The sequence below is a fragment of the Pararge aegeria genome, chromosome 7, assembly GCF_905163445.1.
Source record: "Pararge aegeria chromosome 7, ilParAegt1.1, whole genome shotgun sequence".
In the NCBI taxonomy this organism is placed as follows: Eukaryota; Metazoa; Arthropoda; class Insecta; order Lepidoptera; family Nymphalidae; genus Pararge; species Pararge aegeria.
The window spans coordinates 17,163,757-17,189,879 of record NC_053186.1 but is presented as its reverse complement, the minus strand read 5'-3'; the positions used below and the strand labels follow the sequence as shown (position 1 = coordinate 17,189,879).

Below are 26,123 nucleotides of genomic sequence, written 5' to 3'. Positions count from 1 at the left end.
AATGTTTTCAAAGGCGTACGAAGTCTACCAATACGTATTTGGCCAGCGTGGTAGACTACGGCCTAAACTCTTTTCATTCTGACCCTGTGCCCTGTAGTGGCCCAGTATTAGGTTAATGATTGTCATGAGCTTGGACAATCACCACTACTTTTATACACGTCCTGTTTTATTTCACTACAAATTAGCCCTTGACTGCAATCTCAACTGTTAGTAAGTGATTATTCAGTCTAAGATTGTAGCATGCTAACCTGTTAGGGTGTATAGTAGTTATATTAACTCATATTAAGCGTTTCCACGCGATAACCGTTTAGTCTAGTTACGACATGTGAGTAGCATCAACGCCGTACTGTACGGTTTCTAAACTGTGAGCGGCGTAGTGAAGCGGTACACTCCATCGGTTTTACGGATTTCGTCAGCAATTTCTTGCCATGTGAGAACCACAGTCACTCTCGTAAGCTACTGTTACGAATTTTTCACGCCACGATTATGAATGCGTGACGCGTATAAAAACAACGTGGGTTCATAATAATGACTATATAGTATATTTCGTTGTGTACGCTACGTAGTTAATAATATATTATAGCCCAAAGTAATACTTAGTGGTTAGAGTTTCAGCTTCCCTTTCGGGGAACCGAGTTCGATACCCGGATCTCTAACTTTTCGGAGTTATGTGCGTTTTAATTTAAGCAATTAAAATATGACGTTCGTACTGTGTACATGATGTACAGTACGAACATGTGTCTAACCATCTGCACTTGCCCTTTTTAACGGGATGGTCGTTTGTATTGAATTTTTTTCTTATCAAGATATCAGAAATGATACGCGGACATAAAGTTGGTTTCAAGTTGCAACTGCAATATATACAACGAGTAAATGAAAACCGAAATAATACTTCACAGGCCTTAAAGGTACATTATTAACTGTCTCTGAGACTTCTTTGTGAAACCGAAAACCTAATATATGGTATAGTTTTACTGAAAGAAATCAGATACAACCCTAACATCACATGCAAAATAAAAATCTACTCTATAAATATACTCTATACTTACTCTATAAATATACTTATGCATCCTTCAATATTATTTCGTAATTCTGTCACACGTTGTATAATATATTATTGTATCAAATAAAACTGACGTTTTATTAAAAAAAAAACTAGTTCGTACCAGTTCTGTAAAAGTAGTTAGTGATTGCTTGAACTGGCCCATCTCTATCACATCATATCTATTCGTAAACAAATGGTAATGACGGAGCATTATCCAGTGATAAATCATCACCAATAACAGTCCTGTTTCAACTAAGCTTAGGAACCGTTTAATCGGATGCCTAATGAATAATAATAATAATATCTTTATTTATTCAGATAAACGTATACATTCCTTAGTGTAAAGCCCTGTCTCCAGCGCGACTAGCATGAGCAGGAGACAGTTATATCTCCGGGGAAAGGATATAAATGTATCTTCTCCCACAGCTTTATCAACTCTCGGAGCAATGGCGCACAAGTGGAAATAATATCCATATAACATATGTGTATTAATAAACGGGGGTAAACTTCTCCTATTCCATGTTCCAGTGATTTAGCAGGTGGGCACGTTCATTATATCCCCTGTCAGGACCCATAATCAGGGTATATAATTTTTATCTCCCGCCCGTGCTAACCCTGCTGCGGTAGTTAAAACTGTGTTACAGGAGGCAGTGTTTCCCTATATAGGTATGTTCGAAACGTTTGACAAATTAACAGGCAAAATTATAGAAACGGAAAAAAGAAATGAAAAAAAAGGATGATATACATTTTTGAGGTGGCTGTGAAGGTACGTTTGATCTGTGTGTGCGCGTGTTTGTAAATGTGTGTGTGTTTGTGTGTAGGGAACATTTTCTACATTTTGTTTTAATTTAAAATTGCATATTTAATTTTGATGCGATGTCTAACGTCGTTAGGCGCCATCTAAACCGTCACGGAACAAACATAAAAGTACACAAAACAAAGGTACACTAGTAAACTTAAGTCCCACAAAATTAACTATAAAAATAAAGAAATCGCAATAAGGAACCTTAGACTTGGCAAGATTTCATTACTTTTTAGAGATAAACGAGCAGCTCCATCGAGACTTGGCTCATTTTTTACAGATTTTTTTTGGTTGGATAAAATAGAAACCTTACCTTACCTTACCTATATTACGATGGGATTGCAGTTGAGGATTAGTTTGCGGATTAAATAAAAAGAAGGTCTCGAATATCTGCTACTAGAAAACTGCGATAAAAATTCAAAATTTCTTTATTCATTTAGGCCTATCATAGGCACTTATGAAACGTTCATATATGTTTCCATAATTGTAAGAGGATGGTGCTAACTTCGTTCGCCAACTAAACCTAAATTATAGGGTTCCAAACGCGCCCTGGTCTAAGAAGAGCCCACAACAAACTTAGCCGAGTAATTTTTTTTGTTATCACCATCTCACAGTAAATTTAAATTAAGCTATGAAGCTAGAGCAATTCACACCTAAGCTTTTTTATCGTTTAAGTAATCCTTAATATAAATAAATAAATATATTACGACAATACACACATCGCCATCTAGCCCCAAAGTAAGCGTACCTTGTGTTATGGGTACTAAGATGACTGTTGAATATTTTTATAAATAATATACATAAATACTTAGAATATACATATAAACACCCACACACACTGAAAAACATTCATGCTCAACACACGAACATTTTCCAGTTGTGGGAATCGAACCCACGGCCTTGGACTCAGAAAGCAGGATCGCTGCAAACTGCGCCAATCGGCCGTCAAATAATATTATAATAGGATAGGCACAGAAGTCAATTGCTTTCATATCTATATATATAAAAGAAAGTCGTGTTAGTTACTTCACTTATAACTCAAGAACGGCTGAACCGATTTAGCTGAAAATTGGCAGGGAGGTAGTTTAGAGCCAGGAGAAGGACATAGGATACTTTTTATCCCGTTCGACATCATTCCCGTGTGACTTGACATGTAACGTCAGTCACTATAAAACGTGGTATAACAAAAAAGAATCAGACTTGGAATAACAAAATTGACGTATAATGACAGCTATGTAATGACGTATGGATGACTATTTGATATTTGTAAGAAATCAATAATATAACTATTTCTATTAAATAAATAATTAACATTATTGCCCAATTGCCCATTCGTATAAACAGTGAAGTGAACTATAAAACTCGGTATGGTTAAAAATTTAAGTTTTTAGGTGAAGTGAAGTTTAATTAATAATGCCGCGACCAAGACGATCGAATCTTTCCCGACAAAGCCGTGATGCAAGAAGAATACGAAATACTGCAAATGAAAGGACTGAAGAAGAACAAGAAATTGCACGTGAACAGCGCCGCGATAGTATGGCTCGACTTCGTGCTTCTCAATCACGAGAGCAAAGTGAAGCAGCCCGTGAAACAGCTCGGTTGGCAATGCAGAATCGTCGAGCGAACAACAGAGGTCAACAAATAGATAATTTGCGACGCAGAACAAGATATTTATCAAGTGCTGATTTGAATCGAGCAGCGTTTCAATACGATTGCAGCAATGATTACAGCTTGCATCCTAGCGTTTGCATTGGGCAAATGGACGTAGTTTGCGAGTATTGTGGTGCATTAAAGTTTTCCGGAGAAACGCCTGGATTATGCTGCCTTAATGGTAAAGTGAAATTGCCATTGTTGACTCCGCCACCTGAGCCATTGTATTCATTGCTTTGTGGCGAAACACAAGAATCACGCCACTTTCTTGCAAATACTCAAAAATACAATGGTTGTTTCCAGATGACGTCATTTGGGGCAGATATTATCGAAGAACGGGGATTTAATCCGACATTTAAGGTATTTATTTTTGTACTTATATAGAATGTAGTTAAAGAATAACTTACTTTATCTATTGGTACCTATGTAGTATATTTGCTAATTCTGAACTCTACTCTCCCACCGAAAAAAGTGTTTATAACCCAGTTAATACTGTCTGGTTTTTATTTTGTAGATACAAGGACAGATTCATCATCGAATTGGATCATTACTACCTTTCGAAGATACACAGAATAAATTTTTACAAATATATTTCATGGGCAACATGGAAGAACAACTTGATCGACGCCTAGAGATCAATGCAGGAATGAAGCGAGCAATTCTTCAAGACTTGCAGTGTCTGCTTCATGAACATCATGCGTTGGTCAGGTTGTTTAAGAGTGCTTTAGAGCGCATGCCAAGTGATGACTATAAAGTTGTTATCAAAGCAGATAAACGACCATCTGGAACACACGAAAGGACATTTAATGCTCCAACAGTAGACGAAGTTGCCATCCTGATTGTTGGTGAACAATTGGAAAAACGCGATATTGTGCTTACACGTCGCGATACTGGGCAACTGCAACAAATATCTGAAACTCATCGATCATATGACACATTGCAATACCCGCTGATGTTTTGGCAAGGAGAAGATGGATATTATTTTAATATTAAAATGAAAAATCCATTGAATGGTGAGTATCAGTATCATAATTTATTTCATTTATTTGTGAAAGACACTGATTTAAAATAATGCTTATTAAAAAAATGGTTAATGTCTGTATTGTTTGCCTTTAAAATTTGCCTTTGAAATGGTTAATTATCAAATTTTTAATTTCAGGTGAAGAAACTACAAAGAAAGTTAGCTCAATGAATTATTTCATTAGGTTGAACCAAGCCAAACTGCGTTCTGAGGAGTACATCCATTTACGTGATGCAGTTAATACTGAAGGAAATGCAGCTAATATTGGTCGATTAACTATTCTGCCGGCGACATACATTGGTAGTCCACGTCATATGCATGAATATGCACAAGATGCAATGACATATGTTCGTCATTACGGTCGGCCCGATCTCTTTATTACTTTTACCTGTAATCCAAAATGGATAGAAATTACTCAATTGCTGCTTCCCGGACAAACATCAAGTGATAGACACGACATCACAGCACGTATATTCAGGCAAAAAATTCGGTCCCTGATGAACTTTATTGTTAAACAACGCGTCTTTGGAGATACTCGATGCTGGATGTATTCAATCGAATGGCAAAAGCGAGGCCTGCCGCACGCACACATTCTTATTTGGTTAGTGGAAAGAATTCAGCCTGACCAAATAGATGATATCATATGTGCTGAGATTCCTGATTATGAAGTCGATCCAGACCTACATGATGTTGTTACTACTAATATGATTCATGGACCGTGTGGTGCCATCAATCCCCAATCACCTTGCATGGTCGATGGAAAGTGCTCTAAACGATATCCACGGAAATTAACGGCGGAGACTGTCACTGGCAATGATGGTTATCCGCTGTATCGGCGTCGATCACCAGATGACAACGGTCGAACTGTCACAACGAAAGTGAAAAGAATGGATTTCGTTGTCGACAACAGTTGGATTGTTCCATATTCGCCACTTATTTCTAAATCGTTCAAGACACATTGCAACGTTGAATACTGCAATTCAGTTAAGTCCATAAAATATATTTGCAAATATGTCACGAAAGGCAGTGATATGGCGGTTTTTGGATTGCAATCCTCGAATACCAACGATGAAATTTCACGCTATCAAGTTGGTCGTTATGTGAACTGTAATGAAGCGATTTGGCGTATATTCGCATTTCCCATTCACGAACGTCATCCTACTGTTACGCATTTGGCGGTGCATCTGGAGAATGGTCAACGAGTATATTTCACGGCTTCGAATGCTACGCAACGTGCTGAAACACCTCCAGCAACTACATTGACCAGTTTTTTTGCAATCTGCCAAAGCGATCAGTTTGCACGAACTTTGCTTTACTCGGAGATGCCACGTTATTATACTTGGAATGCTTCATCGAAGAATTTTCAAAGACGGAAGCAAGGCGATGCGGTTCCTGGGTATCCAGATGTGCGTTCTACTGATGCTCTTGGTCGTATGTATACAGTTCATCCAAAGAATAATGAATGTTTCTATTTGCGGTTGTTGCTGGTAAATGTGCGTGGGCCAACGTCATTTGAGTCACTACGAACTGTTAATGGTGTAATATTCCCAACATATCGTGCTGCATGTGAAGAATTGAAGTTATTAGAAAACGATAGTCATTGGGATACGACAATCGCTGAAGCCATTATCTGTGCATCTCCAAGTCAGATACGCACATTATTCGCTATCATAATTTCGACATGTTTTCCATCAAACCCATGTAACCTGTGGCACAAATACAAGGATAATATGTCAGAAGATATTTTACATCAAATTCGTGTCAGTTCCAGAAATCACGATATTGAGATGAATGAGGAGATACATAATCGTGCTTTACTCTTGATCGAAGATATGTGTTACCTCATGTGCGGTAATTTATTAATCAGGTTAGGAATGCCAGCACCATATCGTGAAATGAATGACGCATTTAATCGAGAATTGGAACGGGAACGTGAATATGATCACCAGGAATTAGATTTAGTAGTTCAAACGAATGTACCCCTGTTGAATTACCAACAAAAGAAAGTTTATGATACTTTAATGAAGGCAATCGATGATGAAAATGGTGGTTTATATTTCCTAGATGCCCCTGGTGGAACTGGCAAGACATTCCTCATGTCATTAGTTTTAGCAACTGTTCGGGCGAGATCTAACATAGCGGTTGCAGTTGCTTCTTCTGGAATAGCAGCCACATTGTTAGAAGGATGCCGTACGGCTCATTCAGCATTCAAATTACCGTTAAATCTTCAAACTATTGAAGAACCAACGTGTAATATTGCAAAACACTCAGCAATGGCCAAAGTTTTAGCGGTATCGAAAATCATCATCTGGGACGAATGCACAATGGCGCATAAACGTGCATTAGAAGCACTTAACCGAACATTAAAAGATTTACGCAATGACTCGAGATGTTTTGGAGGAGCAATGATTTTACTTTCTGGTGATTTCCGCCAAATACTGCCAGTAATTCCAAGATCTACGGCTGCCGACGAAATAAACGCTTGCCTCAAATCGTCAAATCTATGGCGCCATGTGAAGAAACTGCAACTGACAACAAACATGAGAGTTGCATTGCTTAATGATACATCTGCTGAAGATTTTTGTAATGGTCAAGTACCTGTCGATGAATCGAGCGGATTAATATCATTTCCAAATAATTTCTGTAATTTTGTCTCATCAAAAGACGAACTTATCAACAATGTATTTCCAGAAATTATTTCTAACTACAAAAATTATGAATGGATGAGTGAGCGAGCAATTTTAGCGGCTAAGAATAAAGATGTAGATGACCTAAACAACATAATTCAAAATAAGATCATTGGAACAATGCATTCATTCAAATCTATTGACTGCGTCACAAATGAAGATGAAGCCACCAACTATCCAATTGAATTTTTAAACTCTTTGGACGTGCCTGGCTTACCACCGCACAATTTACGCCTAAAGGTTGGCTCCGTAGTAATCATGCTTCGAAACATAAACCAACCAAAACTGTGCAACGGTACGCGTTTGGTGGTTAGAAAATTGATGAACAATGTAATTTACGCTACGATAATGATAGGAAAATTCAAAGGTGAGCAAGTTCTCATTCCGAGGATACCGATGATCCCAACCGATATGCCGTTTGAATTTAAAAGACTTCAATTTCCGATACGTCTTGCATTTGCCATGACCATCAACAAATCACAAGGCCAATCCTTAAAAGTTTGTGGTTTAAATCTAGAACATTCATGTTTTTCCCATGGTCAATTATACGTGGCATGTTCACGGGTCGGAAGACCATCTGCGTTGTTTGTTTTTGCGCCTGATAATAAAACAAAAAATGTCGTGTATCACAAGGTACTTAAATGAAGAGCAACCTATGTACTAAAATACAGAAATAATTATGAATGATTGATGTAGAAATTTAATTTTTTTTGTATTTTTTCCAATAAAAAAAAAATCTGCTTATTTATTGACATTAAGGCGGAACAAAGTTCGCCGGGTCAGCTAGTATGTAATAGATATTAATGCGTAAGCTTAATAAATGGATTTATATGACTTAAACAATACTGATTAAATAAAGTGCTGCCATATTTGAACTTCAGCGCTAGGACCAAATAAAAAATATACCGTTTCGTTTCTTCCTTTAGCGTTTACTATTCTTTGTTAGTAATGGGAGCTGAGACTGATGGATACAAAATTTTCTTTCATGCCCATCAACTTTGGACACGCAGTTATTTGTTACAGGGAATTCAAAGTTTTTTAAATAAGGCAAAACGGGAGTTGGTCCTCGAGACGGCATTTGCGATTGGCACGTGATTTCGATTTCAAATAGTGGGTGATTAAAGTTCCAATAGAAATAACAGATGTATTGTTAGCCCATACTCCAGTTGTTTATTTAATGTTGAAATACTATTTGTACGTAATATTATGTGGTTTTAATATGGTTTGTATATTTGGCACTTCCAGAACGATTAGTGAATCATTACGTTTGGTAGCTGATTTATTGAGGTAGGTTAGACTATATAGCAGTACGCTGCGTCCCGTAGTTTACGCGGGCGTAGTCGCAGGGCACATCTAGTATTACCATAAAACGTTGTAAGTACCGTAAACTGTTTACTGTAGTAACTTTAATCGATGTAAACTAATTACTTTCTGTAAAATGTAAACTGCAAAATATGTTGAATAAGACAAGAGCAATCTGTTGAGTTTCTTGCCGGCTCTTCTCGTTAAAATCTGCCTGTTGAGTCACTACAAACAGAATGACTTGACGTTTCAAACTAACAATCTGGCAACACAAAACAAGCGCACTTCTTTGCGAATCGGAAAATTTTAAGACGTATTTATAACAATTACACTTTCACGTAAACCTATTTCGTTATAGGTATGATTTAAGAGGCTTACGTGAAATTGTTGATGAGGGAATTGTTATGAATCTATTAACGACACATGCCACATAATTTAAATCAGACTTTAGGTATTGTATAGTCTAACGCAAACATAATAGCCTTGCCTCAACCTTGAATCTGATGCCATATCGATTCGATTGAAGTCATCGTAGATTCAGCATAATTGACCGTTCCATTTAAATGTATGGAGTTAATTAACCCATTAGATATTTTGACTATAGTACGTATATACAGGTAAGTTTTATACCTACTAAAGTAATAATATAAGGTAGGTTCGCGTGATGGGAAATATTAACTATTTTACTTTTGTCTTTATTATTTCTACTAGTATTTATAATAAAAAAAGCTACATCCAAGTTATCCAAAGCAAAGAACGAATGAATATTGTAAATGCACTCTGGTACATTAGCAATTACAAAATATTTATCGGGTCCTATATACAGTCATATTGAGTAAGTCGACAAAGCAATTACTAAATTTGGTGAAGCCCACGGACATCGGCTTCTCTATCACGTCAACGTCCAGCTGCTCGAAATAATAAAATTTGTGAGAAGACTAAAAAAGAACCAACCCACAGAATTTAGAACATACAGAACCCTCAATCAGCAATTTCCAAACACCTCGCGCGCGTCTCACTGTCACTGTATCTCAGTCACAACCGCGGAATGTCGCTAGCTCTCAAACGTTTCCCATTTTCCACATTTTATGGTAAACCTTTAGAACATTAGAGGTAAAATTATGGTTATTACTGTCAACTGCTAAATGGAGTGAATTGACTAACCGCCTGTTAGAGAAGCACTACTAAAGTGGAGTGGCTTTTGATGTTTCAATATTAGTCGAGTACATGGAGTCTTTATGTTCTTAATTCTGTGACAAAACCTTTAGTGAATAGTCAGTAGTAGAACACATGAACAAAGTGACACTATTTATCAAAAAAGGCTGATGAATTATAGAACTATCTCTTGGTTTAAAATCTTATTTTAGAAGTTAAGATTAAAATTAAATTGCATATTAGCCAAATCACTTGGCTCGATTGTAATATTATTTAGTACCCTATTGGAAGGTACACAGTATTCTGTATAAGCAAAAGTTATAACTAGGTACTTGAAACTTCTATGAAGTAAATTTTACTGAATCGTGTAAAGCGGACAACCGAGCTAGTTAATGAATAACATTTTTTTTGGCGAAAAGGATTTATTAAGATTACAAAAATACATATTATTCAATTATAAAGTAAAATAAAAAATATTTTTCCACCCCTTATTTGTGCCGCTGTGTGCAAATACCCGGTTGGCCCATCTATAAACCTGGCTCTGGCCACATGAATAGATACACTGAGAGAAATGCCAACAGAGTCAAAAACGCATCTACCAGCATACGGGTATTCAATTTCTGTTTGTTGTGTTGATTATTTTATCATAATTAATTGTCTTTATATGCATAAAATATAATAGTACTGGCTAGAAAATTCTTATAATTTTCTTTATATTTTTGATTAATTTATAGCACATGTCATTATTGTTAAAATTCCTGTACGAAATGAATTAAAGTTATATTATTTAATTTATATTTTAACTTATATTTTAAGTTTGTTTTATTAATTGGTTTTTGTTAACAAAATCATTGATTTTACTATGCATGCGGCATCAAGAATATTAAGGTTCATTTCAACTTTTCTTAACATTTTAATAATAAAAAAATACCAAGCAATTGTTGAACCTAATACTTTATCTACTATCCTAGTGCATTTGATTATCAAATTAATATTTAGGTAATATGTTTTTATAAAATAACATCTCCACCATCTCAATGTTTGGTGATACTTTGAAATCACAATCTTTGCTAATAGGAAAAAAATAATCTCTCTGACCATTTATTTTGACAGAACTGGCATTTGTCAATTTCTGACATTGACGTTTCATTAGTTGATATTTACTGACGCACTTTGAGATTATATTCCGATTTTATATAAAAATAAATCACTAAATAGGCCAAGATTATAGTTAATTTACTCACAGATATATCATCTAGTAAGTACACCTAATAGCCGTTATTTTCTGAACAAATGTCGATTACATACCGCTTGTTTTTAAATAGATAAGAAGTGTTGTTTCATATTATCATCAACTAACTTCGTTTAAAAAACAAACAGATTGTAAGTATAAGCAAATAAACCAGAGTTTCAGGTGATAAATAGCGGTAACTTTCAACGAGAGAGTTACTTGTATATCGTAGAGTTATTTGAGTTAATTTGTATCGAAAGTTCGTAGTTATGACATCAGGTATTAGTCATGTATGACGGTTTAAAACCATGTTTTACTCAGTAGAAAGCAGATTTACAAAGTTATAAGCCGTTCATTGCTCGTGAGTTAATTAATTTTGAAACTTTGCATCAATTGCAATCATCAGCGAGTATTCTGGTATGGCTATCTATGCTGTTTATAATACAGTCATACTGATAGTATATCCTGAATTAATTGATAACATACTTCCTCTTTTGTCTATTACAAATACAGATAGTTAATTAATGTTCATGTTCATACATTCCATAATATTGTACAAATCAGAAATGCAATACTGTGTAAACATTCTAGTCACACATTGAACTCCTTTATAGTTTTATGAACATTAACACAAATTAAAAAATGTTTTATTCATGAAGAATGCACTTATGACGTGTTCTTACATGTAACACGTTACCACTAATGCAAGGTGATGGTGATAACTACATTTGTTAACTTAGAACTATATTTAGGAGGGTTCCAAACGTGCTCTGTTCATCAAGGAAGGGTTCACAACAGACTTAGCCAGGTTTTTTTTTGTTATCACCATCTCACATTGCATCACATGTTGTATAAATATTTATGAAGTTAGTAACAATAATGCCTTCATGAATATGCCATCTAAACCAATAATTAAATTGCTTGAATGTAGGCAGAGATATGCACATTGCAAGTAATTGGGTACCAGCTTTATTACCATGGGTGAAAAGTATTTTGGCACTTCATAATATAAAACTAGTCGGGCACTATTAGTTTATTGGTAGTAATAAGGTAACAAACGCTTTAGAATAATATACTAGAGTTACCTTATTTACAGTCGAGTAATGGGGCAAACCCTCTCTGAACCGGTGACAGAGAAACAGTCATCAACATGTCAGGATTCACGATACCTGGTGGGATCATCTTGTATGCAGGGCTGGCGTGTTTCCATGGACGACTCGCACACACAGATACTATCTTTACCTGATGATCCTGGCACAGCTTTCTTTGCTGTTTACGATGGCCATGGTGGTAAGATGAAACTGGAATATTATATTTATTTTTTTATTCTTATACACGTTAGCCCTTGTCTGCAACCTCATATGCTGGTTAATCTGGTCTATGCTGTCTGTAGGGCTAACCTGTTAGGGGTATTGCAGATATATTAAACCTCTACTCCTAATCATTTTCTACATGACATACCGGAAACCTCTCTTTCTTTTTTGGATTGACACTTGCCGATAACCACCTGAGGGGTTGCTAAGGCGTCACTGGGGGAGTGGGGCTTGCGCGAGAGCTCGCCATGAGAAGATCCCCAGGGCTCGACGACATTGGGGGAAAACCGGAAACCTAAATCAAAAAGCCTCTATGGGATGAGTAGTAACTAGCCACAGCCGAAGCCTCCCACATGACCAGACCAGAGAAAATTTGGAAATTGAAAATTCCCAAATTTCCCCCACCGCCATGCAGGTCGTCTATATATGTATTGATTTGAGTGTGTTTTGTCTGTAGTAAGGCAGATATTAAAAACATATTTATAAAAAAAAATATTATTGGTAATGATAATTAAATAAATAGAAGCCACATGCCACAGGCGTCATGATGTGACTTCTCTCTTAAAATAGAGAGAAGCCACATGAGGTAGAGGTTAGACCCAACCCAAAAATTATTCCCAAATACAATGTCAAGATAATAACACCACAAAAATGAACCATCTCACTGTGTGACTATAATGCCCGTTTTCACAAACAAGGTAATGCCAAAAAAATATATAGGTAATGCCTAAAAATATATATTTTTTCTTTAGACATTACCTAAACAACAGCTTAGCCTAGCTTTTTAATGTGAAAAACCATTAAAATTCAAACGATTTATAACAAGTATTTTCAGGTGCAAATATAGCAGAATATGCTGGGAAACATCTTCACAAATTCATAACAGCCAGGCCAGAGTATCACCTTGGCAATGTTGAAGAGGCCTTGAAACAGGTAAATTGCATAAAAATATTGTAAATACAGTCAAAATCTGTTATAACGACATCGAAGGGACTACTCATATTTAGTCGTAAAAACCGATAGTTGTAACAACCGGTAACAGATGTTAATAGGAAAGACAATATACGTATGTAATACGCGATTTTTCTTTGATATTGATTTGTTTTCTTTTTTGCGACATGTTACAATTTTCACAGTTAACTCATCAATATGTTTTAGTGCGTCTTGTGTAAAGATAAGTAACAAACAGACTTAAGAGGTATGACGAAGCGGGCCTTGAGGCTAGGGCATGCACGTGCTTTGTTTCTAAGAATTATAAAAGACCCTTAACTTTGTTTACTTTTACGATAATAGCCATTGACCATTATACTGTGCCAGATGTGGATACTGTAACCTATTCGAATTGTTTACAATACAGCTGAACCGGTCGTTCTATAGATATAATTTTCCGAAAACATTAACCAAATGTGGTCGCTTAATGCGGTATGTCGCAGTAAACAATGTCGTAAATACCAATGTTTTCCGATAAGGCGGTCATATCATATTCAGCCAGGACCTTTGATTTTGGTCAATTTAACCGGTATGTTGTTCTAAACGATGTCGCCATAAACGGTTTTGACTGTATATTTAGAGGTACAAATTAAATTTAACTAAATATACATCTCATAAAGATCGTGCCATCCTTTCAAAATCTACTCTACCTAAAAAATACGTATTATATGTATTTCTGAATATGTATTCAGAATTTCTAAGACCCTAATTGCATGTGCAAGAAATGGGTAATAGGGTGTTTTGATATACCCAAAGATTCACTGACCCTGTTTATATGATTCACTGACCCTATTATATGCAAGAAACAGGTAATAGAGTGGTTTGATATACCCACCAACATTTTATTCAGACTAAATACTATTCTGACGCTTCTTCTTCTTCGTCTAGCGAAGGTTGGCAGTCAGTTTCTTAAATTCTTGTCTATTTTTCCGCGGGGCGAAATAATTCTGCAGCACTCGCGTTTCCAGTCCACTCTGGTGTTACGAAGCAAGGACTTTTTTCTGCGACCAACGCCTCTTCTTCCTGTAACTTTTCATATCGTAATAAGTTGAAGGAGATTATAACTCTCGTGCCTTAGCACCTGTCCCAGATATGCAACTTTCCAGGTCCAGTGTGCAAAATATCCTCATTGGATAATTTGCAATTCCAACTAATGGCCTACACGCGTCTGAATGACCACATTTCGAATGCTTTTCCTGAGGTCTTCTTTAATTTTCCAAGCCTCGCATCCGTACAGTAGTATAGGCCAGATGTAACAACGCAGGAGTCGAATGTGCAAAGGGATCTAAAGTCTGCGGTTGCAGTGTACTATTTTCATTCTGGTAAAGGTACTTCTAGCTACTACGATCTGAGTCCATTCTGAATAATCAACACTTTTATTTTCATGTTTGTGACCAAAAACAATTCCCCAACTTCAGGGCTTCCTAGACTTGGATCAAGCTATGTTAGAAGAGGACATGCAAGAGAAGGTCGCGGGCAGTACAGCTGTGGTGGTGCTTATAAAGGAAAACACGCTCTATTGCTCCAACGTTGGCGACTCGCGCGCTATAGCAAGCGTCAGGGGCGCAGTAAGTACCTAATTACCTGACGTGTCCAAAGGGAAAACGTGAACCTATTATTACGCCTTTCCTTCTGTCATTAGGCTTTATCTCATGTATATATTTTTGTGTATATATTTTCTTTTTATATACTACGACAATACACATACATCGCCATGTAGCCCCAAAGTAAGCGTAGCTAGCAAGTTGATTGATGAATAATTTTAAATGAATAATATACTTAAATACTTATAATATACATATAAACACCCAGACACTGTAAAACAGACATGTTCATCACACAAACATTTTCCAGTCGTGGGAATCGAACCCACGGCCTTGGACTCAGAAAGCAGGGTAGCTGGCCACTGTACCAGTCGGCCAACTATATCCGCGGGGAAAGGATAAAAAACTGTCTTCTCCCACAGCTTTATCAACTCTCAGAGCATTGGCGCATTGGTGCATTATTATAGTTATCTCTTACCCGTGCTAGCCCTGCATTGGGCCATAAAACGCTGACGTAGAGTTGTTTCTTCAGGTGGAAGTGCTATCCTACGACCACAAGCCCAATAACGAAGAAGAACTGCGTAGGATCACTGCGGGCGGCGGATGGGTTCAGCTTAACAGGGTAAACGGAAACTTGGCTCTATCGCGAGCTTTGGGTGATTATATCTTCAAGCGAAACTATCGACTGTCGCCGAGGGACCAAATTGTTACGGGTAAGTTGTACAAGGCTTTTTTTATTTTTTTTTAAAGGATTGGGATTTGTTGATGTGAACGACAAACTATGCGTGTAACACAAAATGATAACATCTATATATATAAGTGTTTAAACCAAATTTTTTTCCAAATGACGAATTTTAATTTAGAATGAATAACCACCTCGTCGTCCACAGATTACAAGGTCTTTTTTTTTTGGTCGCGGTGTAAATGCTTTAAAGTGATGGAATTATAATGTCTTTGCCAACAAAGGGCAAACTGATGGGGTTGCCGAGGCAATTTGAGAAAGGAAAATTAAATATTTAAACTAATAATTGTTCTAAAAAACAAAACAAAAAATGAACTTAGTAATAATCTTGTATGTACCAAAATCAAACCACATCTGAATTATGGCTTATTATTATTTTTAATTCTAAATAAGTAATTAAATATAAAAATATACTACAACAATACTCACATCGCATCTAGCCCCAAAGTAAGCGTAGCTTGTGTTATGAGTACTAAGACGACTGTTGAATATTTTTATGAATAATATACATAAGTACTTATAATAAACACTCAGGATTTTTGTGGCGCCATCTAGTTATGTAATGTGGAGATCGCTACAACAACAACATGTCCCCCTCGTGGGCTTTACTAGAAACCCGAGGAAAAGATCACAAAGATCACTAGGTCTTGGGTTTGAATCTCAAAATTTTACCCAAAATTATTAAATGATTCTTTTCAGGTAGAGTAGGGAAAGGGATGAAACAAACGTGCTTCGGAGAGCACGTTACACTTTTAGTCCCGGTTATAATAACTAATCTTTTATAATAGTGAGTAAAGCCCACCAATCCGTATTGGAGCAGCGTGGTGGGTCTATGCTTTTAAGGCCTTTGCCCAGCATAGGCTGATGATGATGATGTAAACAAACGTGCTTCGGAGAGCACGTTACGCCGTCAGTTCGGTTATTATCACTAACCTGTGATAATAGTAATTAGAGCCCACCAATCCGTATTGAAGCAGCGTGGTGGGTCTATGCTTTTAAGGCCTTTGCCCAGCATAGGCTGATGATGATTATGTAAACAAACGTGCTTCGGAGAGCACGTTACGCCGTCAGTTCGGTTATTATCACTTACCTGTGATAATAGTAATTAGAGCCCACCAATCCGTATTGAAGCAGCGTGGTGGGTCTATGCTTTTAAAGCCTTTGCCCAGCATAGGCTGATGATGATGTAAACAAACGTGCTTCGGAGAGCACGTTAAGCCGTCAGTTCGGTTATTATCACTAACCTGTGATAATAGTATAGAGCCCACCATTCCCTATTGGAGCAGCGTTGTGGGTCAATGCTTTTAAAGCCTTTGCCCAGCATAGGCTGATGGTGATGGTGATAATGATCACGGTGATGAGGATTCTATTTATTGTTCCAGCGTACCCGGACGTTCAAGTACGACAGCTGAATGACGACTGGGAGTTTATAGTTATCGCCTGCGATGGCATATGGGAAGTGTTGTCGAATGAGGTATGTGGGAAAAAAAAAAACAAAATTCATTTATTTCAAGTAAATAAAACACCAAATACATCACGACAACACACACATCGCCACCTAGCCCCAAAGTAAGCGTAGCTTGTGTTATGGGTACTAAGATGACTGATGAATATTTTTATGAATTATATATACATAAATAATTAGGAAATACATATACTGACACCCAGACACTGAAAAACACTTATGCTCATCACATAAACATTTTCCAGTTGTGGGAATCGAACCCACGGCTTTGGACTCAGAAAGCAGGGTCGCTGCCCACTGCGCCAGTCGGCCGTCGTAGTAGGCCTAATAAATAAGCACTTTTGAAAAGTCAAGTCAGTCTGCTTCTAGTGACTCTGCCATCGGTTCGGAAGGCAGATTTTACTGAGAAGATCCGGCAAGAAACTCAGCAGATTGCTCTTTTCCAAAATCATTTTTAAGTTTAACAATCTTTAGAATTTTTCTGTCTTGTGAGAGATGCTTCCAAGCAGCCTTGTCGTTAAGTGTGAGAAACCACATTAATATTGTAAATGCATTCGTCGGTTTAACCTCCTTTCACGCAGCGACCGAGCGACGCTATCCTTAGCAATTATTGATTGTAAAGTCTACGACGTATATTGCCGAAGATCCCTATTTTGGTTTCCGTTTTTTTCCCCACCTTTCTCACTTGATTTTGTGGTTCCCCGGTCAGTTGATATTATGTGTATAAAAAAATACGTAACTTTTTTTTTTAATTTTAGGAGGTACTATCATTCTGTCGGGTCCGTCTGCTGAGCGGTTGGGAGCCGGCAGCTGTTTGTGAGGCCTTGATGCAACTGTGCCTGGCTCCCAATTGCGCCACTGGAGGCCTTGGTTGCGACAACATGACCGTCCTGCTTATATGCCTATCTCCTTTCCCGAGGGTTGATATGATGGTGAGTTTTATTTCCTTTCAAAACTGTTGATACCTTCATCCGGCTACAAAGGAAGTATGTTTTCTTTCTCTTGTATATTAAGAAGCAAAAACATAAGCACGATAAATGCATGTAACTGTTAAGGAAAGCACATATCTATTTTTTTAATATACAACGTGTAACGGAATTACGAAATAATGTTGAACGGTGCGAAAGTGTATTTCAAAAGGAATCACCTTGTAAAAATAAAAAATCAAAAGAAACATGTTTATTTTTCCATATAAACGAATTCAAATCTTTGACAGCCCTATTGAGGATAGAAGACCGACACGCGCATTGTGCCTACGCTACGCGACGCGTACCTAATAAAGTGAAAGGAGTCACATGATTTTAATTTTGCATGTGATGTTAGTTTCAGTAAAACCTATGGCAGAGAGATAAGTCTCAGAGACAGTAAATAACGTACCTCTATAGTAACCGCCTCTAAAGTATTACTTCGGTTTTTAATTTACACGTTGTATATTGGTTTTGTTTGTGCATGATAAATGTATATTTGCATATTTGCATGTCTACAAATTTAGATCTAAATATAATGACTGAATGTAATATTAGGTTTTTAAAATAGAGGTGTTCATTCTCTTTAAAATTGTTTATACACATTTCAATTTTTTTTTTAATTTTCCTTTTTTCGTAGTTACGCTTTAGAAAAACTCTAAACCGTGTTTCCGCACCTTGAAATTTACGTATTTTAATGTACCGTTTTCTTCTACAGTCGCCCTTCAAATGTCTTGGTATGTCACACACCAACAAATACTGGACTATGCCGAATCGACGATTCTCATAAAAAATCACCTCTCGTTTTAAAATAAATACTTACTTAGATGAATACGTAATCCATTTTGTTAATCTGTAAATTCCTTATAGAAATATAATTAAAAACTTTATTTTAGACAATGGTCTGCCATCATTTAGCAGGCTGCGTTAAACGTTTTTTTACACCTTTCATTGCATTTCTTTTGTTTTTTTTTAAACTTTGTGTGGCGTTAATTTTTAAAATAAACTGTTTTAAAAACATTTAATGTTTTAAGTTTGGGTTTATTTTAATGGCATACCATTACGAATGAGTTGATGCTTGTGATATATTTTTGTTTATAAACTTTAGGTTTTCATATAGTATTTATTTTTGTGTTGTTGAAATTTTATCGAATGCACGTTTGTAGAAATTTATATTTTTATGCTTTGTAAAAATTATATGTTTTTTTAAAATATTAATAATGCATGCTTTGAATGTGTGTGTGTGTGTTATAAAAGCTTATTTGGAAATGGGGTAGTAAAACATCAGCTATAAAAATTGTAACTATTACTCGATTAAGATAAGTTGGACGTAACTAAACAAAAACGATCCATTCCGATAAGTTTGAGGTTGGCCGGGAATCGAACTCCGTCCCCCGTAAGGGAAACCAAAGCTCCAACCTCTAAGCTATCACCGCTTCTCTTTATTCTTTACCGCCCTTTTGGTCTAACTACGTCCAATTATTATAATTTCAAGTGACACAATCGGTCTATAAAAAGTAACCTAAAAGAAATAAACTGTCTACCGTAAATAATTGTTACATTCATATATGATTGTTATATAATATATTTATAAATAATGATTTATTATAGGTTATATTTTGTTATGTTATGAAAATTGCAGTATTAATCTTTTATATATTTTCATAACAATTTTGGGTTTTGTTGTTTTCATATTGTTTCGCAATAAATATCCTGAGCAAGTATACAGTTTTTCTTTCGTTCGATTTAAGGCAAGCGCACACGGAGTGGAGATTTTCTTCATTTTATATCATCTGCATACCCTGTTCATGCCCTCTATGCACGCCACTGCACACGGCATCGCATATCATTCATAATTATAATACAAGTTCTTTTTTGTGTATCTATTGATTTTATTTTGAAGGTCGCCGAGTCTCGATAAAGATAATTTGAATCCAACAAACAAGATAAACATAGATTAATTTTTTTTGACTGTGTCATGGCCGAACCTCTTGTGGTGCTCTCTGAGAGCTTTGCCTGCAGTTCCCCATAGTTCGCACTACGCTCTTTGCTTTAACATTAGTGCCACGACGTCGCGTTTTCCATACATTGGTTACTGCTCTGACGCGCCTCTCCTTCCGTTAGTTTCGCTACGTCGCGCTCGCAACTTTTTATGTCCCACCACGTCGCTTCTTCACTTAGAGCTGAACTCTTACGGAGAGTAGTAGTTTTAATAGTATTAGAGCTTTTTCTGACAGAGATGCTCTGGGGTATACTACCACATGCGGCTTAAAACCTACTCCTCAGGTTAATGAATACAGGGCGGCATTTTGTAGGACAAGTTCCTTGCATGCTCTGCAAGAAAAAGAAAAGTTATATTTCTTTGGCGTTACAAGATAAAAATCTTTTCAAAAACTTTATCTCACACCTTTAATTTAGTGTAGTTTTCTCTACGAACTTAACAGTAGAAAAAAGGTATTAAATACATTTTATTATAACCCATTATCTAGTTCGATCATTTGATGAATTCCTCAATGACAAGGTAGATTGGAAGCAGCCAGCCTCGCTCTCATCCCCCGCAAGATAGTAAAATGATTGTAAATGTTGATGTTGGAAAGAGCAACTACTGAGTTTCTTGCCGGCTCTTCTCGGTAGAATCTGCTTTCCTTACCGGTGGTAGAGTCACTACAAACATACATACTTAAACAAAAATGTATTTATTTATTCCATAATGTTATCAAAGGCGTGCGAAGTCAACCAATCCGCACTTGGCCAATGCAGTGGACTACATCAACTAGTGTGGTGGCTACATATGGTCAACTTCTTAAAAGAACCAATAAACTTCTGAGAAGAGAAACGTGGCCTGCGTTGATAAAGATGATATATTAATATAATATTTTCGTTATATTCCAGAAACCTCTGGACGAGCAAACATTGAACAACAAGTTTATGACCAAAATGGAGGACTTGCTCTACGTTGAGGAAGAAGAGGAAGATTTGAAATAAACACCGCAAGAGATTATGTAAATATTGTATAGATAATAATAAACTGTGATCGGAATAGGTAGTCCAAGTTTATGAAATTTTATTACGTTATCTTAATATGGATATACCGTTAAAGCAAACTTAGAATTTATATACGTGAAACTTCAATAAACCAAATGTTATTTGGTTTGGTTAAATGTTATAATGGTTGGTCAAACTTGAACTAGTAAAGAAATCATAAGCAATCTAATAAGTTCATTATTTTTTGTTGAGACGGTTAATGACAAGGTTGCCTTCCGAACCGGTAGTAGAGTCACTACTAACAGATAGACTTGACGTTGACGTTGACGTTTCAAAAGTGCTTATATTAAAAGGCACTTTTGAAACGTCAAGTCAAGTGGATCAAGATTACGTGAAATATAAGAAATGAGTATAATATAATAATAATAATAATTTGATTCATTTAAGGCATTAAAGAGTTTAATTTTTTTCTTTATAATTAATAATGGCTTACCCTACTTCATGCTTACTTACCTAAATTGATTTCTCATCTATTGAAATTTGTAATAAATATTGCGACTGACAATTTAATTACAAATGTTGATAAATACATTATATTTATTTAGACGCCGATAAGGTGGAATGTTTTGAATGTATACTTATTAAATTATTAAGTACGACTAGTAAGTAACTTTATTTTTTATTTTAAGGCTTATCCATATTATTACTAGCTGACCCGACAGACGTTGTCCTGTCTTAACGATGACTATTTAATTCGAATTGGTATAACGAATTAAAAAAAAAACGTATTTATTACTCTAATGCTTTATGATATTTACAATATTCTTATTTTTTTTCTTGCGCGTATATAATAAGTTTTATTTTAATGTTTGCAACTAGCGCTACCTATTCCGATCACTGTTAATAAATAATATATGGCAGCTGTAAAATATCCAAAAATATTTCGTTATAAACATACAATTTGCTTAGATATATATATTATGCTGGGTGCACACTTTGATAGTGAGCCAGCGTTTATTTGCAGTTTTATAGCCCATATGGTTTGCATACGACATTACTCGCCTCTGGAGTAAAATAGTAAGTTACATTATAAATCGCATTTCTGATCTAGACAAGTATTTCTTGTCGATTAATGATTAACTATAAATAGTACGAGTGCTAAACGTATTAAATGCACTTATTTACGATATTTTTGCAATAAATATGTAGTTGGCATGTGTTCGGAGCAAAAGGTTACTTTGAATAGAAAAATGCATTTCTTTCTATATTTCTAACAAGAGTAAAATTACTCTTGTCTTTAATATTTAATTATATATTATAACCAATGGTAATTGGTAATGTTAACGTTCGTATGTTTTGTTGGCTCTTTATTTCTAATTTTTTTCCAAAGGTTAGGTTCGGCTTAAAGACATTTATTTCTTAAAAAGAACACAATAGTTCACTTACATCGAGAATATAATAATATTTTAAAATTAGGAGATACAAAATCTCAAAGTGCTACAAATGTACCATATTTTTGAAAAGTAAAATTTTTTGCGGGTGGTTAAAGAAAAAGTTAGCGAGTGGTAATACAAATCGTTTTATAGGAAAGAGGTTAACTTAACTTAACGGTATTTTGTACATGTTCAATAACAAGTTTTTTAAATATTGGTAGACTCAGGTTAAATTAAGGCTAGCCGAATGAATTGCGTTTTCGTATTTATTTATTTCGTTTTATAAACCATTGATGCACTGTTTTATTATTATCAATATTAAATTATAATTCCTAGTACGAGTACAGTTATCACTGACAGGTACACACAACATTGGAGTTTGTCTGGATAAGAATAATTAAATTAAATTAATAGCAAGAATGGTAAAAATAAAAATATATTAATATTAAACAATTAAATGCTATACGTTTGAATCGAAAGCAGCTGTAGATTCAAATGCGTATGATTTAAAGCAGGGAAGCTTAGCTTGAATCATATGCGTAAAGATACTAGTGAGAAGTGAAAAGGACAGATAGAAAATGTGCTGTTTTCAGTTAAAACCAGGGCTCAATAACATTTTTTTATTGACACTAAAGTTATTATGAAATAATTGCTTAATTTTTCTTATACAAAAGACTTATGAGGAAATGGCGTATATACGCGTATTCAACAGGGATTCGAGCTCGGCCCCACGAAACTGTAGTGGAAGTCCTAACCACGAGGCTATCACCGCTTCAAGTATCAAGTATTTTTTTCATGTATAGTAAATTAATTAAACAGATCAAATATAGGAATATTTATCTAGTATTAATCTTATATCGTACCCAGGTGGTTATGAAAAATAGATATCAACTTCCTTGACGTCATTCATTATTTTGACAGTGAAAAATGCGTTCGATGCGGTCCCTCTTGATGCAGAGTGTGTCAAAATAAAAGATGTGAGGTGTTATTGTTTCTTGTTTAAATTTTATATTGTAAGTGTAATTATTGGCAATACTTTAATTTTATATTATTATTATTTTAAATGGCAATACTTACTTTATTATATTATTATTATTTAAATGCTATTGTTGTGATAATTATGAAAAAAATCAAATCAAAATTTAAGTAATTAATTTTATTTTTAATATCGACATGTTAAAAAAAATGTTTGTTTTTGTTCGTATCTTGTTATATATATTTTGTAAATTTGCGTTTCTTTACGGTTCGCCACCGTGTGAATCTGGATGTAATATGAAAACACTGCCGTGCTTATGAAAATAGCGATTGACATTGTGCAAAAAAAATAGTTTGAGACGTGTCCTGCTTCGCAAAAAGAGCTCTACCTACGTTCCTTTTTTTTTTTCTATGCCTTTCCGTTTCCGGTTACAGCGGGTTCACCGACATGGTTTGATTTTGGTTGACAAACATTTGTTGCTCATTATGATTACGAAAACGAATTTCAATGCAAAGCGGGTTCACACGGTTGGATTTTAGTTTAGCAATTGCTTATTCGCATAAGATTCGAACCGTCTGAACAGACATTCAGTGTGTTTTATTGGATTCGACTAAACATGCCATCTTTTGTCAATCTTGAAACATCAATGATCACATTCTTTGTCAATATTTCATCGAGCAACAGATGTTGGTCAACTAAAACCAAAACGTTTATTATTATTTAAAACCATGATAAAAAACATAGGTAGAGAAAAATGTCAAAAAATTACCTATTCATTAGCACAGTAGAATATTTATGTGAGAATTTATTTTTATCGGACACTTTTTGAGCACTGATAGTATATCTAGTATACTATTAATAAAAGTTTAAGGTACAAAAAATATTGGATCGAATCAGGCGTAAATAATAAATAAATATATCTACTACGACAATACTCACATCGCAATCTAGTTCCCAAAGTAAGCGTAGCTTGTGTTGTGGCCGTCCAAATTGCAGTACTTTGCAGAATTCCATGATATACAATGAATATTTAGCTTTGCTGTACTTCGCGAAATGCAGGAGATATTGACGGCCGATTGGCGCAGTGTGCAGCGACCCTGCTTTCGAGTCCAACCCACGACTGGAAAAATGTTTGTGTGATGAACATTAATGTTTTTCAGACGGTGTTTATCTGTATATTATAAGAATTTATGTATATTATTCATAAAATTTATTCATCAGTTTTCTTAGTACCCATAACACAACCTACGCTTACTTTGGGGCTAGATTGGTTATCGTCGTTGTATATAGATAGATAGAAATTCTTTATTGCGTATACAGAAAAAAAAAAATTAAACAAAACAAAAGGTAAATGAATATATATGCGCATAGGCGGCCTTATCGCTTGAAGCGATCTCCTCCAGACAACCTTTCATTGATGAAGCATGTTAGGTACGGGATGCTTGGTAGTTTATTTATTTTTATACTCTACACCAAAAAGATCTTCCGCAATGTACTCTGAAATTATGTATGTAGAGAGTAAAGTTCTGTTTGGTTTGGAGCATAAACATTTAAAAACTTATTATGCTTTTTGTGGCGTATAGCAGATTTATATCATTGTAAATTCAGATTGTTATATTCCGCAGTCGGTTGTAAAAATGACTTGCATTTATTACTCGATGTATATGTATAGTCAAAATGTGTCAAATTTTCTTTAGTGCAATTCTCTACAAATAACTCTGAAATTACCTCGGAATCCTCATAATTGAACGATTTTAGTAGATTTGATACCCGGAATTCACTATACAATATAAATTAGTGTTTGGACGGTAGCTTTTTATATCACGTAGGACCAAAAAACTTGAAATGCACCTGTTTTCATAAATATTACTATGTACTGTGCGTAAAATAATAAAGATAATAACAAAAAACTGAAAATTGTAAGCATGCTAAGGCGGCCTTTTTACGGACAACCTTTGCTGAAAGGACTTTTGTGAAGAGAGGGGCAACGTGAGTTACATTTGATGTACCATAGAGATTTAGAGCGTGGTGGTGACCAACATTATAAAACTTATCTAATTTACTATTTAAACGCATTGTTTTCACAACATGGAGAATCCTAGTGTGGGAATCACAGACTTTATCTGTATTCTTTGGCTTACTTTTTATTGGTTTGTTTGAAATAAATAGATATGTATGTATTTACACCTCTTCTAGAAGAACTGTAATCTAAGAATGATTTAGGTATTCGAGTATGAGTAATTGAAGGCTGCACAATTAAAAAAAAAAAAAAAAAACTACGCGCTTTCAGTGAAATTATGACTCAAGTTTGTGAGATTGAAACCGGCGAAATCGGGAGAAATCGATTGCCGTATAGTGGTTTTCTTTTTGAACTATCTTGCAACTTAACCTCGCTAACAAATATTTGGCTCGAACCTTATGCTCCCATGCATAGAATATTATCGAATACGGGTGTAAAAAAGCACAAGAGGAATAAACAATTTTACATTCTTTCTACGGTTGGAAATGCTAAGCGAAAATATTTTAGTTTTGTGACATGATGCGTTGCTGAAAATGCACAAGCATCCATTCTTGCGTACCTACGTTTAAAAGAGGTACCTACCTGACGGATTTGAAGGGTTTGTCCAGAAGGTATGAAAGAGGTATCTGACGGATTGGAAGGGTTTGTCCAGAAGGTATGAAAGAGGTATCTGACGGATTTTATGGCTTTGTCCAGAAAGGCGAATTTGCTGCGAAACGTTATGAGCTCTTAAGTGTGACAATTGCTTTAAGAAGGAGATAGAAAGATTTTTTTTTGATCGTGTGGAGTTAATTTAG

General features: G+C 35.5%; 1 protein-coding gene across 4 annotated transcripts; it reads left to right on the top strand.

Moving 5' to 3' along the window:
• The first annotated feature begins 10,492 nt into the window (after positions 1-10,492).
• Positions 10,493-21,037, top strand: LOC120625440 (probable protein phosphatase 2C T23F11.1). 4 transcript variants are annotated; one of them, XM_039892507.1, is made up of 8 exons: positions 10,493-10,550; positions 11,990-12,183; positions 13,042-13,139; positions 14,615-14,764; positions 15,273-15,453; positions 16,865-16,956; positions 17,706-17,879; positions 20,805-21,037. In XM_039892507.1, exons 1-8 carry the CDS (start codon positions 10,525-10,527, stop codon positions 20,895-20,897), a joined length of 1,008 nt encoding a protein of 335 aa, XP_039748441.1. In that variant the 5' UTR covers positions 10,493-10,524; the 3' UTR covers positions 20,898-21,037. The 4 variants fall into 4 exon arrangements, with proteins under 4 accessions (XP_039748441.1, XP_039748442.1, XP_039748443.1 ...); XM_039892508.1 differs by lacking the exon at positions 20,805-21,037 and adding an exon at positions 18,631-18,888; XM_039892509.1 differs by lacking the exon at positions 10,493-10,550 and adding an exon at positions 10,806-10,920 and having other exon boundaries at positions 20,805-20,907.
• Positions 21,038-26,123: the final 5,086 nt, after the last annotated feature.

What these genes read in the sequence shown, in the direction of transcription:
- LOC120625440 (XM_039892507.1), top strand. Translation starts at nt 10,525, where the DNA reads ATGCATGCGGCATCAAGAATATTAAG. An exon ending in TGTTTACGATGGCCATGGTG is followed by an intron (nt 12,184 to 13,041) that starts GTAAGATGAAAC and finishes AAGTATTTTCAG; the next exon opens with GTGCAAATATAGCAGAATAT. An exon ending in TTGAAGAGGCCTTGAAACAG is followed by an intron (nt 13,140 to 14,614) that starts GTAAATTGCATA and finishes CCCCAACTTCAG; the next exon opens with GGCTTCCTAGACTTGGATCA.